We start from the raw sequence: 16,568 nt of genomic DNA, 5'->3' as shown, positions 1-16,568 counted from the left end.
CGGCCTCTTCCTGTGTCACGCAGAGTTTGCGAACGTTCGTTTTCTTTGCTTAAGCTGACGTTTAAATTGGTCCGAATCCCACCGAAATATCAAGAGCCCCAAATTCTTGGAGGCGCCTCGGCCGCGTTTCAGATTAAAAGTTTGTGGAAACAACACTTGTGCAGTAAATTGTGACTATAGTATAGTATATCATTCAATTACAATTGATTTTAAACGCTGAATTTTGTACAAATATAAGGTGTAATTAAAGTCAAGAAACGGAGGTGGTGCAGGACCAGTATTAAGACGTCAGTGATGTATTTGCTCTCCGTGTAGTGGTCAGTAAGAAGTATTTTATTTTGAGAGTCCCAAGCGGAAGTTTTAGGGTGCCACGTTGCGCATGCGCCGTGCCAAACACGGACAGCCTAGCCGAGAAGAGAGGCGAGTTAGCCGACTGTTCGCTGAAGATACCAAAAAAAAAAAAGGAAGAGGTTTTCACATTAAACACACGCTGAAATGTTTCGGAGGAAACTGACTGCTCTGGATTATCACAACCCGAACGATTTTGATTGCACAGGTGAGAAAAAAAAACTCGGCTAAGAGCTGTTTTAACCGGTTCAGGTAAACGTGGAGCCAGCTAATGTAGCCCTGGTAATGTACGGGGACGACGAGCAGCCAGACTCCTGTTCATAAAACACTCGTTGAGTGATTTGTTGTCGTTGAGAAACGCGTTTGTGGGTTAAAACATCAGATGGCATCTTTTACGACCTTTTAATATGCCACTCTTTTATTCGGCGAAGCCGGATTTAAATTGCATTTACATCTAGGTGTTGATTTTCAAGTTAAAGTGCATTTTAATTTTGCACGCAATCTAACTTTGTTGCTCGAAAATGTGCAGTTTAGCAGGACATAACTGCAGGGCTTGAAATGTAATTTTAACGGTAAATTAAATCCCGCTGCCACAAAGAAGGCTGAGGTTTATTTCTCTTTTTTTTTTTTTTTAATGTTCACATCTGTCCCTCCCTCTCCCCTCTCCCCGCTGCTCAGATGAGACCCAGTTCAGGAACTGCATTGTGTGGCTGGAGGACCAGAAGATCCGACACTACAAGATCGAGGACCGAGGCAACCTGAGGAACATCCCCAGCTCCGACTGGCCCAAAGCCTACCAGCAGGTGAGCGGTCGACCAGGGACACCTCGGTGTCCTGGTTAGGTCAGGTTAGTGTGGTTGTGTTCACGTCTGCTCTCTGTGTGCAGTACCTGCAGGATGTGAACTGTCCGTTCGCGGACCAGGAGAGGCCGGAGGCCGTGGACTGGTTACTGGGCCTGGCTGTGCGTTATGAATACGGAGACAACGGTAAGAAGATGTGAAGTTTGAAAGGATAACTGTGACTACGACGCACATTATTGTGACAAAAAAACAACAACAACTACTCAACTTTTATGTTTTTTCTGTCCATCACAAGTTGTTGATGTTTACCTGGTGCTTTGTTTGGGGGGGGGGGGTATCACTTTCACCCCTTTCACCCCTTTCATCCTTGGTGTAAACCCTGCAGACCACTGATTGGTTTAGACGTTGAAGATGACGTCACCGTCGCTATGACAACCAGCTACAGATGAGATGGTTCCATCTGAAGTGGGGAGCAAAAGAGTCGAGTCAAGTTGGGCCGCGTCGCTGCAGATACCAACAGTTTTTGTTTTTTTTTAAATCGTAAACTAAAATTCACCGACTAAATTATGCAGACAACATGTTACAAATGACGACATAGGAACAACAACACGGTTAGAAATCAAACAATACGTGTATTAATCAGTGCAAACAAATTACTAGTAGGAAAAAGAGGCGCCATGAGCAGCTCCCTCTCGCTGTAATAACTTCTGTCTCTAATAAAAATGAAATCAAACTACATTTATTACAGACAGAAGTTATTGATATTAATTCAATGAAATTAAATAACATTTTTTTGCAACTTGGGTCAGCGTCAATACGGCTGTCAGGCCTCACGGTGAGACTCTTGGGTACCGCAGCTCTCCAGGTGGTGTCACGTAGTTGAAATACTGACGGTGACCAGTAGATGGCGACATTATAAAAGGAACAGTGTTTCGCGACGACGGCAGCTCATCAAGTGCTGTTCGTTTTCCAGTCTCTGCTCATAATTCCCTGGTTACCGTGTCAACCGGGCCAATCACTTTCTGGGTTTTGTGTCTCCTCAGTGGACAAGTATAAGAACTGTCAGCCGCTGGCCGCCTCCAGTAACAGCGATAAAGCCATCGACCCTCTCGTCAACCTCGACAGTAAGTAGGAGCGCCGCCGGTGTCCTTGAACGTCACTTCCCAGCATGCATCGCTTTGCTCCGGGTGAATAATGACGTGGACGCGCGTCTTGTGTTTTGCAGGTGATTCTCCAGAGTTCAAAGCCGGAGTTACGGCTCTGGCCAACATCCTGAAGATCCAGCGGCACGACGACTACCTGGTCATGCTCAAGGTCAGACGGGGTCACGCGTTTCCTCTTCGACTCTTTAACTTGTGCAACTGTGAACTTTACTGGGAATACAACAGTCCGATATACTGATATATACAAACAACGTCGCAGTGTCACTACCGCTCGGCATGGTTTATTCAAGTTTCCTGTTTGCTTCACAATAAAAGCCACCAATGTTTTTCCAACTTAAAAGACTTTTAATGTGAAGTAACGGCAGTAGAAAACGTCCTACTTACAGAACTCCAGTTATTAAGAAGACACGTGAGGTGTTAATGAGTGTGCCTGTGTTCATGTGGACCTGCCAGGCCATCCGGATCCTGATCCAGGAGAGACTTTCTCCAGAAGCCATCGCTAAAGCCAGCCAGAACAGAGAGGTGAGCCGAGGACGCAGGCGCTCGTGACGAGCGGCAGGAACGACTTTTATTTCTACGGTGCATGTTGTTGAATTAAGAAGTTGGATGAAGTCTCACTCTTGTTTGTTTTCTTTTCCTCTGCAGGGAATCCCAGTCACTTTAGACAAGCACATCTTGGGCTTCGACACCGGAGGTGAGTGCAGCTTTCTTTTTTTTTTCAGACATCACGATGTAAAACAGAAAAGAAGCAGCGGGTCGCAGGCGTGTCCGAAAACACAACCGCAGGAAAGTCCAATTTAAAACAAAAGTCGCCGTCTCTCTGCAGACGCGACTCTGAACGAAGCGGCGCAGATCCTCCGCCTGCTGCACATCGAGGAGCTGCGGGAGCTGCAGACAAAGATCAACGAGGCCATCGTGGCCGTTCAGGCCATCATCGCCGACCCCAAGACGGACCACAGGCTGGGCAAGGTGGGCAGATGAGAGCGAGGAGGAACAGACGGGACTGAACGGCGGGAGTTTTTAATTTAAATTTGTTTTTTCGGTGTCGTTTGAAGGACGTGAATGAGTTTGTGTTTAGTTTTTTTTCCCATCGTTGCATGAGATCGGGCGGTTTGATCCGGGAAATCAAGAGCAAATGTGAGCAAAAGATTCGCATCTGCTGATATGATGAATTAATTAATTGTCTGCCGTCATCAAACAGAAGGTTTTGATTAGTTTCTGTTGTTTCCAGAGAAAGAAACGGTTATTATGAATCTGTTTACATGGACGCTTGTGTGGAGGAAAATATATAAAATCCAGCTGAACACTTCGGCTCCTCGTGTGGTTGATGTTTGGGGGGGGAAAAAAAAAAACACAAGAAGCTCCGAGACGCCCGTCAAGTACCAAATCACATTTTATTGTTATAAATATCACATCTTATAAAAAGAGAAAAGATTTGAGAAGTAGAAGCGGTTAAAAAAAAAATATATAAAAAAGAAGGTTGTAACGGCGTGTCGTCCAGGTGAAGGCAGGAGTGTGGCCGGACTGCAGCGGCGGGGATCTGAGACTCTGAAACTACGTAGTCCGATTACAGTAATCCGATTACAAACACGGTTTCGGGTTGCAACAAAAACAATGATGGTAATCCAGCAAATTTACATTCACTCCTTTGCTAGTCGTGTCGTGCAGTTTCTCTTCGGTTTCGTTTGACTTTTCGGGAAAAGAGCCGATTCTTAACGAGAGCTGACGGGAAGACGGAGACCTCTTGCATGCTAAAGAAGCTGACGAGCGCTTACGGCTCATCTTGACTGGAGGCGGGAGGAAGCGGCGAGCCAGTAACCCGCCGACAAACAACACGCAAGTCCTCTTAAAAAAAAAAACGACAAAATATTCCTCCGATAAAAAGGAACCGCTGCTCTGCTCTCTTCATATTTAGCATCACGGATATAAAAAGGCGTCAATCGTCTCATCAAACTCTTTATGAGAAAGTTTCATGAGGAAAAAAAACAACCCTTAACTCACATCCATCTGGAGCTTTAATCGATAGAAAAACCACTTTAAAAAAATACAGTAAAAAAAAAAAAAAAATGAGGTATAAAACAAATGTACAAAACATTTACTTTGGGTTATATCTTTAAGGTGAGATAAGGGGTGGAGGGAGAGGGGGAGGGGGGGGGGTGGAGGGGATGTAGATTTGCTTGATGTGGCCCGCAGGAAGTCGTCCCCGAACGCTTTGGGAGAAGGTCGTCCACGAGTCGCCTCGCAACTTTAGCACCAAAAGGACCCCGGCGGGCGCCGTTAGTGGCTCCCTGCGACACAACACAACACTTCCTTTATCACTTTCCACATTTTGCCGTCGGAACCGCTTCCTTTTAAGAAAGAAAAAAAAAAGAAAAAAGATCCGGCTGGAAGTTAAAAGGCTTCGGGGGTTTTCCTTTCCTGTGAGAGTCGACGAAATGCGGCGGGATGAAAGCGTCCGGGAGCTGCGGCGGCGTAATGACAGAACACACACACACACACGCGCACACACTCGACGTTACGCTCTGCAGATGTGCGCAGCTCCGACGGTGACATCTGCCAAGGTGCTACTTTGGGGATGATCCTGTATTTAAGAGGGGCTGCTTTGCACTTTGAAGGTGTTTAAAGCCATCTGCAGACATCAACACATCAAACACGACGCGCGCAAAACACAGGTAAGAGGGTCGCACACAGCTGTGTAATCATTGTTCGGGTCCGTATGTGAGGTCAGCGTGCACACGCAAAGCTGTGGAGCGGTGCGTGAGGACGGCTTTAAGGCTGCAGGGCGATGAAACACGAGCTTTGGTTGCTGCAGGTGACAAACGCCGCCATTTTATAATCTGTGTTATTAAAAGGGTCCCGTTTTTCAAAATCCAAACTTTTCGAACGTTTTATTTGCAGATTTGATTTCATGAGAAAATATTTTTGCGGTTTTGAGATCCACACATCGATCTCCCCCTCTTGAGCTCGACCATCATTTGTGTCTTTAAGGTGCATTAATATCAGTGCCGCTCTCTTCCGATTGGCTGACCCTGCTGCGGGTGGGGCAGGCCCCGTCTGACCTACACTGAGAGCTGTACCTGAAGGCGGCGTCGGGGCTGCAAACCTGCAGAGGAAAAGTTGGAGGGTTGACGCAGCCTTCAGGGGGTTAAGATGACATCTGGAGGGAGCCGAGTGATGCGATGACATCACTGCAGACGAACCAATGAGCTCACTGTCTGTGACGCCTTGAAGTCAGACTGTGTGTGTGTGTGTGCGTGAGACGCACGTCTCACCTGGTTAACACTGGGTGGTTGCTATGGCGATGCCGTACAGGTGAGAGCGCTGGTCGGGCAGGTATTCGTCCGTGAACTGACTGCTGTCTTTGCTCACCGCGATCACGCCGTCCCTGTGAAAGAGGGGACGTGTTGATCAGCTGATTGACGAGCGATCGGTGAAGACAAACAGGAGGAGGATGATTGACAGACGGCTGACCTCCTCCAGTCGGTGTAGAAGAAGTGGTTCCTGTAGTAGATCATGCTGAACGGGTAGTTGAGGCTCGGGTGGACCACTCGGCGACCCGAACCGTCCGGAGATATACACTCTAACCGCTTCGTACCTGAGAGGAGGAGGAGGAGGAGGAGGAGATCCATCAGCATCAATTTTAACTGAACATCATCCGATAGTCATCAGTTAAATATGACAGCCTGCGTGTAGCCTGAGAAGCGAAACCCGGGGCAAAAAGAGCAACAGGCTGACTCTAAATCCGATTACAGCCCAGAATTTGGCTGCAGAATCAAACGGGGGATCAGCTGATGAGGCGTCGCCTTGTGTGTAGTTCGTTTGCGTTTACCTGCGTCGGCCCAGCAGACCTGTCCAGAAGAGGCGTCGTACGTCAGGGCGTTCGGCAGCCCGACCCCGTCCGACACCACCACCTTGCGGTTCCGACCGTCCACCGACGAGCACTCGATCTTCGGAGCCTCTCGGTTCCAGTCGGTCCAGTACAGAGACCTGCGGGGGACACGTGGGACGGACGAATCACACCACTTCACACACTCAGATTAACTCGGTGGATTATTTACCTTCATCTCAAATAGAAGTCAACTTGTTTTGGCAGGTAAAATGAGACAAGAGGGACACCCCCCCTCCCCCGCCCCCCACACACACACACACCAGTAGACGAGGGTATAAGAGCACAGGGCTCAGGGGACCAGCTGTCTCATGCTGATGAGGTCATGGTCAGGTTACTCTGAGCAACACGCGACCTTTGACCTCATCTTTTAGTCATGTTCCATCTGTTTACGTCGGACAATGTGGACCACACCAACTCACACAAACACTTCATATTTTATTGTTTCAGACATTTTGAAAGCCACAACTTTGCATCACGATACCACGGACATCGTGTGTGTGTGTGTGTGTGTGTGTGTGTGTGTGTGTGTGTGCGTGCGCCACGCTCCCTTTCATCTGTAGATGATGGTGTACATGTGGGCAGTCCGCCGGGAACGACAGGTAATACACACCACATGAGCAATCAGCTCTCACACACACACACACACACACACACACACACACACACACACACACACACACACACACACACACACACACACACACACACACACACACACAAAGCATGTGCTTATGAATCTGATCGAGGTACGGGGGCGGCAGATGTTTTGAGACGTTCGTATGCGCGCGCGTGTGTGTGTGTGTGTGCTTTTATAACGTGTGCGTACGATGTGTGTGTCTGTGAGAGGAACATGTGTCGGCTCAGAAATCACAGAGCACATGTTTAATCATAAGTGTACCCCTGTGAAGCAGTAATTACCTCTAAGACTTGGCTTTTTGCCAGGACACACACACACACACACAAATAAATATAAAAAAAACATTTTATATATATGTATATATTTGGCTAAGACTCAGAAAATAAACGTAAAACTGTCTAAGCAATAATGTGAAACAAACGTGAAGCTTTATGATTCAGGTTATAGCTGCTATGTTTAAACGTTTATATCAACCACATTAACACACACACACACACACAAACAATATAACTTGATTATGTGATTAGCTCCAATGATAAAAAACAGATGTTATTCCTTGGGAGCGGACCAATGGAGACCTTGTGTTGTGTGTGTGTGTGTGTGTGTGTGTGTGTGTCCAGCATTCATCGCATCAGTAAATTTGTGCAGTTGTCTTGGCCCGGTTTGCTCCAGCAGCACTAAAACTCCACCCCTAAAACAAACCAAACCCGATCCATCGTCCTCGCACCGCTCGTCTCACAGTGATGAGGTCACGTTGAGGTCGCGGGCCTCCAGACGAGAGACCACACTCGACAGGTCTGCGTGCCCCGAACGAGCTTTAAGAGCATCATTTGCATCGTGCTAATGAATCAGGACCAGGCCTTGTTGACTCATGGCTGTTGTAGTTTCATGGTTGCGGTTGAAGACTGTAAACCATCTGTGCCCCTTTTCCAAAGTAAAATCCCTCTGGATACAGAGAGGGCTGGTTGTGTGACAGTGCAGTGTGTGTGTGTGTGTGTGTGTGTGTGTGTGTGTGTGTGTGTGTGTGTGTGTGTGTGTGTGTGTGTGTGTGTGTGTGTGTGTGTGTGTGTGTGTGTGTGTGTCTTTCTTGCTCAGGGAGGAGATTTGCACATGTTTGTAGATGCAGACTTTTTTTTTTACCACTTCAACCTTTAAATAAGGCAAAACAGAAGAGTTTACCCGGTGGAAGAAACCACGATGATGGCGCGGGGGTTGACCAGGTCCGAGTCGAACAGCGTCCGCCTCCCACTGCCGTCCAGGTTGGCGCTCTCGATGACGTCGGGGGTGGAGTCCACCCAGAACATCAGCCTGCGTTTGACGTCCACGGCCAAACCCTCGGGACTGACGAGATCTACAACCGCGGAGGAGAACGGTCATTTAGACATCGAGACGACATCCATCGCAGAAAAATCTGCGTTCTTAATTTACTGGAGTCAGATAGCGTGATGCTGCCGGTTTGATTGACATCTCTCTGAGCCAATAGGAGCTTCCATAACCTGCCCTCAGCCCACAACACCCAATCAGAGTCTGTATCGAGCGGAGATGAAATCAGTGGCGACAAACCAGCTCTACTCGGAAGTGTGTGTGTGTGTGTGTGTGTGTGTGTGTGTGTGTGTGTGTGTGTGTGTGTGTGTGTGTGTGTGTGTGTGTGCGTGTGTGATCTCACTTGTGTTGATGAGGATCTCGGGCTCGGCTCCAGACACCATTGAAGCTCTGTTGATTGTTCTCGCAGACAAGTCCGTCCAATAGACTTGGTTCTCTTTGCAGTCGTGGGCGATACCGACAACGATAGAGCCCTGGACACACACCACACACACACACACACACACACACACACACACACACACACACACGTATATATACACACAATGAGATGTGTTACCAGAATGAACCATAAAAGCAGAAGAGGTGAGCGTGCGTCATCTACATGTAGCGTCAGCAGTGTTTTGGACCGGCTCGCGTCCAGTCGGGTCCCGTTGAGCGGCAGCGCTCCTATTTTCTGTCCCTGAGCGTACAGCAGCGCGACCTCGACGTTGGGAGGAGGGGTCACAACTGGGCGGGGCAATGGACCCACGGTGGGCGGAGTCACTGTGGAGATGCCTGGGGAGGGATTGGATGGATTAAAAAAAAAAAAAAAAAATAGTTTCACACATCATTTCCATCACACGAACAGACTAAAGATGTTGATCACAGGTGGAGAGACTCTTACACGCAGGCTTGACGACGTCATGTGATCGGGTACCGGGAACCTCCCGCCCGTCCTGGTCCACACACCAGCAGTAAGTGGTCTCCCCGTAACACTGGACCGGACTGAGAGCGCACAATTCATTTCACTCATTTAAGAAACTTGTCATTAAAAACCCATTGTGCTTTTCCTGTGCGTGTGTGTGTGTGTGTGTGTGTGTGTGTGTGTGTGTACCTGAACTGTCCGTGGCGATCACACTGAGGCACGTATTGCTGCGGGTCCGGTTTGCCACCGTAGTGCTTGATCAAACTGGCCCCCCACCGCTTGCACACGCTCTCCGGCTCCTGGGTCGGCTCCACGGGGACTAACGGGGACACGGCAGAACCGACCCATCGCTGTTATTACGGCTAAATATAACGTGCACGTGTAATCTCCTCTTCTGCTGCATGTATTTATTCAATTAGACTAGATATGTTTTCGGTGTTTATGCGAAGGTGAGACGAGGAGCGCTTGATGAATGGAGCTGCACACACTCGCTGTACAATGTTTACTATGTTAAAACCCTTTTAAAAACACTTTATAGGAGAGCCGTAAAGCTCAACCCAGAAGCACTTTAGGCTGCGACCGATGTTTATGCTGGCTCTGCTCTCTGTGTAAATCCTCATGTGAGGCTCCGGAGTTTCTAAACTGAGCCGGAGATGAGGATCCCGTCCCGGAGTTAAACAGAAACAAGCTCAACTGATCCAGTTTATCCTGGATTGTTTACTGTAGAATTAAAATGCTGCTCTTCAGTCTTATGATGGTTTGACTGCTATTTACTGTTCAACCACTGACCGACTGAAATGAGTGGTTTGAGAGAACAGCAGCAGATTGATGAGATTTCAATCCTCAGACCGTCTTACTGAGCCGGCAGTGAGTTGCATTAATTATGGGGCTGCGCATAAATATAGACGCGACTTCGACCGGCTCACTAATACGCGAGAGTTTCATGTGGTTGTTCGACGATTGCATCACATTAACTTCTAAATTTGGTGAAAAAAATGTAATCTGGGAAATTATAAGGTTACATCCACTCAAATAACATTCAACGTTACAGAGCAACCGAATCAACCGTTAGTCGCCAATAAAAACAAAAAGACGAAATTAGGTTATGGCCTCAAACGTACACGTCTACAAACACGTCCGCAACGCAGCGTGCGCACGTGTGTGTGTGTGTGTGTGTGTGTGTGTGTGTGTGTGTGTTTGTCTGTGCGGTGGGTGTAACACCGTGCTGTCAATTCCGCCTTGTTTTGGTTCGGTTGCCTGGCAACAGCTGGCAGCTCATCTTACCGCGAAGTGACCGCTTCAGACGTTCGGATTGGTCATAAATGGAATTCATAGCAAGCACTGAATTTATAGAACGACGTGTGTTCAAGTGGGAGTGTGTGTGTGTGTGTGTGTGTGTGTGTGTGTGTGTGTGTGTGTGTGTGTGTGTGTGTGTGTGTGTTCACAGTGTCGACGCAGATATTATTTGTTAAATTTCACGTTTGTTATTTTCATTAACTCGTTCTAAAGCACTTGTCCAAACTGTAATTATGGTATTTTTTAACTGTCTTAAAGGGATAGTTCAAAGTTTTGGGGGAATATGCTTATTTACTTTCTTGCTGCGAGTTAGATGAGATTCATGTTAATCTCATTGGCTGCTGTCTGTGTCGCTACATTCAGCGGACAGACGTCTCCAAAAGTGTCAAACTATTTCTTTACGTGTATAATTGTTTACAATTATAGCAGTCTCACCAGATCTGTCGCAGTCTACCGACGGTGTACCGGGAGGAGTCCTGGTTCCTGGTCTCTCCTGTCCACTCCCGTCCACACACCAACAGTGTCCGGTGGAGCCGTGGCACTGGAGCAAAAATACATGACGTCAAAATTCGTTGTTATTTAAAGGTACTTTCCAACATATAATATCTGCGTATCAACACTGCTCGCGAGTACTGACCTGCAGCGATGTGTACTGTCCGTTAGCGTCACACTGAGGCACGAAGGCTCCGACTGGAGGAAGTCCGTCTGGACTGGAGGTCTGGACGGCGTCTCTGTGGTGCTCACAGTGAGTCTTCGGACGCTCTGGTTCATGTGGAGAAACGTTTTTTTTTTTTTTTTTTTAGGAAACAATAGTTTGAAAGCCGGATTGTATGATTCACATTCTCCTGCTGCTTCTTGCGGTGTTAAACCTCTTCGTTATATCCACTGCAGCAGCCCTGGCGGTTTGTGGGTAGAGTAAACACACGAGAGAAGTCTCACCCGGTCTGTCGCAGTCTACCGACGGTGTACCGGGAGGAGTCCTGGTTCCTGGTCTCTCCTGTCCACTCCTGTCCACGCACCAACAGTGTCCAGACGAGCCGTGGCACTGAGACCGCAACGACAGATATTTTAGATAGTACATGTATATCTATATTTCTGTTCCAGTTACACAACGTGAAGCGAAGGCAAAGACCAACCTGCAGCGATATGTACTGTCCAGCGGCGTCACACTGGGGCACGTAAGCTCCAAGCGACCCGGGGGCCTGCGCTCCGTCTCTGTGGTGCTCGCAGTGAGTTTTCGGACGTTCTGGTTCATCTGAAAAATATTGACGAGTCTTTCTGTACACTGTATACAAACTGCCATGAATCCTCCCGGCTGGGCTCCATCACCGACCCCCTCCGTCAGCCCACGACAACTCCTCCACAAAAGCAGCAGCTATGATCGACATGTCGTGTTCATAAAATGATGGATCAGCAGCCTCACCTGGTCTGTCACAGTCCCTGGGTGTCGTACCGGGAGGAGTCCTGGTTCCTGCTCTCTCCTGACCGCTCCCGTCCACACACCAACAGTGTCCGGTGGAGCCGTGGCACTGAAAGGGTAACACGGTAGTCAAGGTTTCACGCAGGTGTTACGACTGCAAACGCACTCAAACTAGCGTGTCGAAGTGATGCCGACCTGCAGCGGGACGTACTGTCCGCCGTCATCACACTGTGGGACGTAGGCTCCGGCTGCAGGACGTCCCTCCGGACCGGCGCTCTGCACGCTGTCTCGGTGGTGCTCACAGGGAGTCCTCGGACGCTGCGGTTCGCCTGGGTGCGAATGGAAAACGCATTTACTCGATTTATTAGGGTAGGGGAAACTTTGGGCGTTACGAGCAAAACAGAGGCGAGTCATGACGTCAGGTCGGGAGACATCGCTTTGTGTTGACGGGCTTCATAGTGCTGGAATATTCTCTCCTTCTTTTATATTCCTAGAGATTCAGGCCGAGGAGGAGGAGTGGCAGCAATCTTCCACTCAAGTTTATCAATTAATCCAAGGCCTAAACTTAGTTATAATTCATTTGAGAGTCTGACTCTTAGTCTCTCACACCCAAACTGGAAAGCACAGAAACCGATTCTATTTGTTGTTGTTTATCTCCCACCTGGTCCTTATTCAGAGTTTCTAACTGAACTCTGACTTTTTATCAGATTTAGTGCTGAGTTCAGATAAAGTGATGATAGTGGGAGACTTTAACATTCATGTTGACTTGGACAACGACAGCCTCAGTTCTACTTTCAGCTCATTATTAGATTCTACAGGCTTTTCTCCGAATGTACATAAACCCTGTCACCATGGTAACCACACCCTCCATCTGGTTCTGTCATACGGGATGGAAACTGAACATTTAATAGTATTTCCTCAAAACCCTGTTTTGTCGGACCACTTCTTATTAACATCTGAAGTTACAATAATGGACTACACAGCATGTGGGAATAAATCCCACTGCAGTAGATGTCTGTCAGATGATGTCGTGGCCAAGTTTAAGGAAGCAGTTACATGTTTATCCTCTTCGATGGCGTGTGTTAAAGCAGTGGAAGACATCTACGTTGATCTTAGTCCCACACAAGTGGATCATCTGGTAGAAAACACTGCAGCATCTCTGCTACAACTCTAGATGATGTCGCCCCTCTGAAGAAGAGAGTCATGAACCAGAGGAAGTTGTCTCTGTGGTACAACTCAGAACTACGCTCTGCTAGGCAGCGACTAGAAAGATGGAAAGGAAATGGAGTTCCACTAATTTAGGAGAATTTCACCTGTCTGGAAGGAGAGTCTAATATCATATAAGAAAGCTCTTCATAAGGCAAGAACTTTATATTATTCATCATTAATAGAGGACAACAAGAACAACCCCAGGTTTCTTTTCATCACTGTAGCAGGCTGACAAAGAGTCCCAGTTCTGTTGAGTCCTCTATTCCTTCAGCTCTCAGCAGTAATGCATTAACTTCTTTACTAATAAAATTCTTACTATCAGGGAGAGAATCGGGCCGACCCTTCCTGCCACCATCACTGATGTGATGTTAAGCACAGCAGCCCTGGAAGCAACTGTGCACCGATGCAGCTCATCTTCACACCTCGTGTATCTTCTATAGTTTAACTTTTGTTCATTTTAAATAAAACTCTCCGTTGGCATTTCAACCCGTCTCGTCTCCTCCTCCTCTTTGTCAGTTTGAAGTCTCACCAGATCTGTCGCAGTCTACCGACGGTGTACCGGGAGGAGTCCTGGTTCCTGGTCTCTCCTGTCCACTCCCGTCCACACACCAACAGTGTCCGGTGGAGCCGTGGCACTGGAGCAAAAATACATGACGTCAAAATTCGTTGTTATTTAAAGGTACTTTCCAACATATAATATCTGCGTATCAACACTGCTCGCGAGTACTGACCTGCAGCGATGTGTACTGTCCGTTGGCGTCACACTGAGGCACGAAGGCTCCGACTAGAGGATGTCCCTCTGGACTGGAGGTCTGGACGGCGTCTCTGTGGTGCTCACAGTGAGTCTTCGGACGCTCTGGTTCATGTGGAGAAACGTTGTTTTTTTTTTAGGAAACAATAGTTTGAAAGCCGGATTGTATGATTCACATTCTCCTGCTTCTTGCGGTGTTAAACCTCTTCGTTATATCCACTGCAGCAGTTGGATTTATAGAAAACGCAGCCCCGGCGGTTTGTGGGTCGAGTAAACACACGAGAGCAGTCTCACCCGGTCTGTCGCAGTCTACCGACGGTGTACCGGGAGGAGTCCTGGTTCCTGGTCTCTCCTGTCCTCTCCTCCTGTCCACACACCAACAGTGACCGGTGGAGCCGTGGCACTGGAATACATGAACACGAGGACAATACTGTTCAGAAGAAGAACAAAGAACCAAAACAGGAAGTGGACAAAAACCAAGAAGCCACTTTGTGAGTTTCACCTGTCGAGGTAGGTACTGTCCGTCAGCGTCACACTGAGGCACGAAGGCTCCGACTAGAGGATGTCCCTCTGGACTGGAGGTCTGGACGCCGTCTCTGTGGTGCTCACAGTGAGTCTTCGGACGCTCTGGTTCTTCTGGTGGAGAAAGATTGACGGCATTCATAACACATTATTTTAGCACCTATATGTATAATAACAAATAGGATTTAAACACTCCTTTTGTTAAAAAAAAAAAATGGACTAAATATTAGAGCCAATCTGATATTATCAACCTATATATATTGCTAATTATTAAATTCCAAGTAAAGTTCACATCAGCGTGGACATTAAACTGAAAAATATCCTGCCTCCATCACAAGTGTTAAAAATGTTTGATAACCACACTGAAGGGATCGTTGCAAAATATGTGCAGTTATATATATTGTATATATCTCCACAATATCAGCCAATATATTAATGCAAAACATTTTTAAATCATATGTGCCCCAAAGATCCTGCATTGACCGGGCTTCATCAAAAATCAATACAGTATGTTTTCTCAGTGTATAAAGTTATTTTAAACATATCAAGTTTGTAACTACAGGAATGGCTTGATATAAAATATACGATAAATTGGTCATACATAGCTTTGCTGATTAAGCCTTCAGGTTTAGATTGTGGTTTACACGGCCAGACTTTAAGAAAGAAAAACATCATTGTCACCTTATCTCTGCTGGACAGTTTTTCCAGTTCACTTCCTGTTTAAGATGGATATTGCCCAGCAACACAAACTGAGGTTCAGGAAGTGTTTTTTTTAGGACGATTAAACTGTTACATGTGTAACATTCTGTAATATAGACACAAAAAAGTTTGCTTTCTTTTTCCTCGTATTGTTTCAGCTGAACTCACTCCGCTCTCCCACCCTGACATCTCACAGTGATATCTCCTCTTTTTGTAGACACTCCAAGGCCGCGACCCCATGACCTCACTAGTGCGCCACTCACAAGGTTAGACACACACACACATGTGCGCGTAAACGTGCCGGCTGTTTGACGTGTCGTTCGGTTGAGGAATTAGGGGGGTTCACAGGTCAATGTATGTTTGACGAGACAGCCTTGGAGAGTCGTGACATAATAAACCTGCTCATGCTGCACATGACAAAACACTTTAAAGTCACTCATGGGAAGCTGAAAGGAGGAAAAAGTCTGTCTACATATGTATATTTTTCCTCCTCACCTGGTTTGTCACAGTCTTTGGGCGGCGCGCCGGGCGATGTCCTGGTCCCTGCTCTCTCCTGTCCCCGACTGTCCACGCACCAACAGTGTCCAGAGGAGCCGTGACACTGAAAACATGAAAACGTTAATATGAAATTCAAACACAATATGAGATGTCTGAAGGAGCTGTTCGCTCATCGGATGCTGACCTGCAGCGGTGTGTACTGTCCTTCTGCGTCGCACTGAGGGACGTAGGCTCCGACTACAGGAAGTCCCTCTGGACTGGAGGTCAGGACGCCGTCTCTGTGGTGCTCACAGTGAGTCTTCGGACGCTGCGGTTCATCTGCAGAGCAACAATAATAAAGTTATCGGTGGAACGATGCGTGATTTCTTTCTTTCTTTGCATTTAGCGAGAAGACTTTTCCACCTCACCTGGTCTGCTGCAGTCGGTCGGTGTCGTACCAGCCGGTGTCCTCGTCCCCCGTCTCTCCTCTCCACGACCGTCCACGCACCAACAATGTCCGGTGGAGCTGTGGCACTGCAGTTCATGACCACAATAGATTTTATAATTATAAAACACGTGTTATTGTCTTCAAGTTACAGGGTATAAAAGGTGCTTTCAAAGACTCAGCCGCCGACCTGTAAAGGTGTGTACTGTCCGCTTTCATCACACTCAGGCACAAAGGCTCCAAACAGAGGATATCCCTCTGGACTGGTGGTCTGGACGCCGTCTCTGTGCTGCTCGCACTGACTTTTAGGACGCTCTGGTTCATCTACAGAGAAACAATAATAAATGTATAAAAGTTATATTAGTAACACAAGCTTAAATATACATTTATTGCACGTCCACATCCACTTTTGCTGGTTTAACACCAGGTAATCTGAGTGCAATGGTTCAAAGCGGGGGTACTCAGTGCCGTAATTAACGACAGGTGTGTTGTGGGTGTAACATGAAATTAGCCAGAGTGTCAATCCCCCGCTCCCTTTGAAAACCAGGTGTGTTTTCACTTTGGTTGATTGCTATTATAACAAGTAATTTGCCGAACTCTCTCTGCAGACGAAGCAGATCTGCTCGTGCTCAGATTGAACAGACTGATTTGAAATCTGCTGCGTGTCCCTGCGCGCGCGTGT

At 47.4% G+C, this 16,568-nt stretch overlaps 2 protein-coding genes across 5 annotated transcripts in view; one reads left to right on the top strand and one right to left on the bottom strand.

Annotated features, from left to right (window-relative positions):
- The first annotated feature begins 385 nt into the window (after positions 1-385).
- On the top strand, positions 386-3,617 carry rtraf (RNA transcription, translation and transport factor). The gene is made up of 8 exons (XM_069166342.1): positions 386-556; positions 1,027-1,151; positions 1,235-1,334; positions 2,192-2,272; positions 2,374-2,462; positions 2,765-2,833; positions 2,957-3,005; positions 3,138-3,617. Exons 1-8 carry the CDS (start codon positions 496-498, stop codon positions 3,290-3,292), a joined length of 729 nt encoding a protein of 242 aa, XP_069022443.1. The 5' UTR covers positions 386-495; the 3' UTR covers positions 3,293-3,617.
- nid2a (nidogen 2a (osteonidogen)) overlaps positions 1,463-16,568 on the bottom strand; it is a 38,314-nt gene continuing 23,208 nt past the window's right edge. The window contains exons 22-44 of one of the 4 annotated variants that reach the window (XM_069166340.1): positions 16,077-16,210; positions 15,870-15,975; positions 15,647-15,780; positions 15,460-15,565; positions 14,246-14,379; positions 14,038-14,146; positions 13,724-13,848; positions 13,522-13,627; positions 11,979-12,112; positions 11,787-11,892; positions 11,500-11,618; positions 11,303-11,408; positions 11,001-11,125; positions 10,799-10,904; positions 9,257-9,386; positions 9,047-9,147; positions 8,765-8,937; positions 8,504-8,633; positions 8,017-8,188; positions 6,141-6,298; positions 5,783-5,906; positions 5,584-5,696; positions 1,463-1,608 (exon numbers count right to left, since the gene is read on the bottom strand). In XM_069166340.1, the coding sequence (XP_069022441.1) occupies positions 5,588-5,696; positions 5,783-5,906; positions 6,141-6,298; positions 8,017-8,188; positions 8,504-8,633; positions 8,765-8,937; positions 9,047-9,147; positions 9,257-9,386; positions 10,799-10,904; positions 11,001-11,125; positions 11,303-11,408; positions 11,500-11,618; positions 11,787-11,892; positions 11,979-12,112; positions 13,522-13,627; positions 13,724-13,848; positions 14,038-14,146; positions 14,246-14,379; positions 15,460-15,565; positions 15,647-15,780; positions 15,870-15,975; positions 16,077-16,210 (2,747 nt within the window). In that variant the 3' untranslated portion in view covers positions 1,463-1,608; positions 5,584-5,587. Of the gene's footprint in view, positions 1,609-3,328; positions 4,660-5,583; positions 5,697-5,782; positions 5,907-6,140; positions 6,299-8,016; positions 8,189-8,503; positions 8,634-8,764; positions 8,938-9,046; positions 9,148-9,256; positions 9,387-10,798; positions 10,905-11,000; positions 11,126-11,302; positions 11,409-11,499; positions 11,619-11,786; positions 11,893-11,978; positions 12,113-13,521; positions 13,628-13,723; positions 13,849-14,037; positions 14,147-14,245; positions 14,380-15,459; positions 15,566-15,646; positions 15,781-15,869; positions 15,976-16,076; positions 16,211-16,568 lie in introns of those variants that run through there. The other 3 variants (XM_069166339.1, XM_069166338.1, XM_069166341.1) reach the window with 3 other exon arrangements.

Source organism: Embiotoca jacksoni, unplaced genomic scaffold, assembly GCF_022577435.1.
Source record: "Embiotoca jacksoni isolate LCO1_2020_lvr unplaced genomic scaffold, fEmbJac1.0.p SCAF_38, whole genome shotgun sequence".
NCBI classification, from domain to species: Eukaryota; Metazoa; Chordata; class Actinopteri; family Embiotocidae; genus Embiotoca; species Embiotoca jacksoni.
This window is presented reverse-complemented; position numbering and strand designations above follow the sequence as displayed.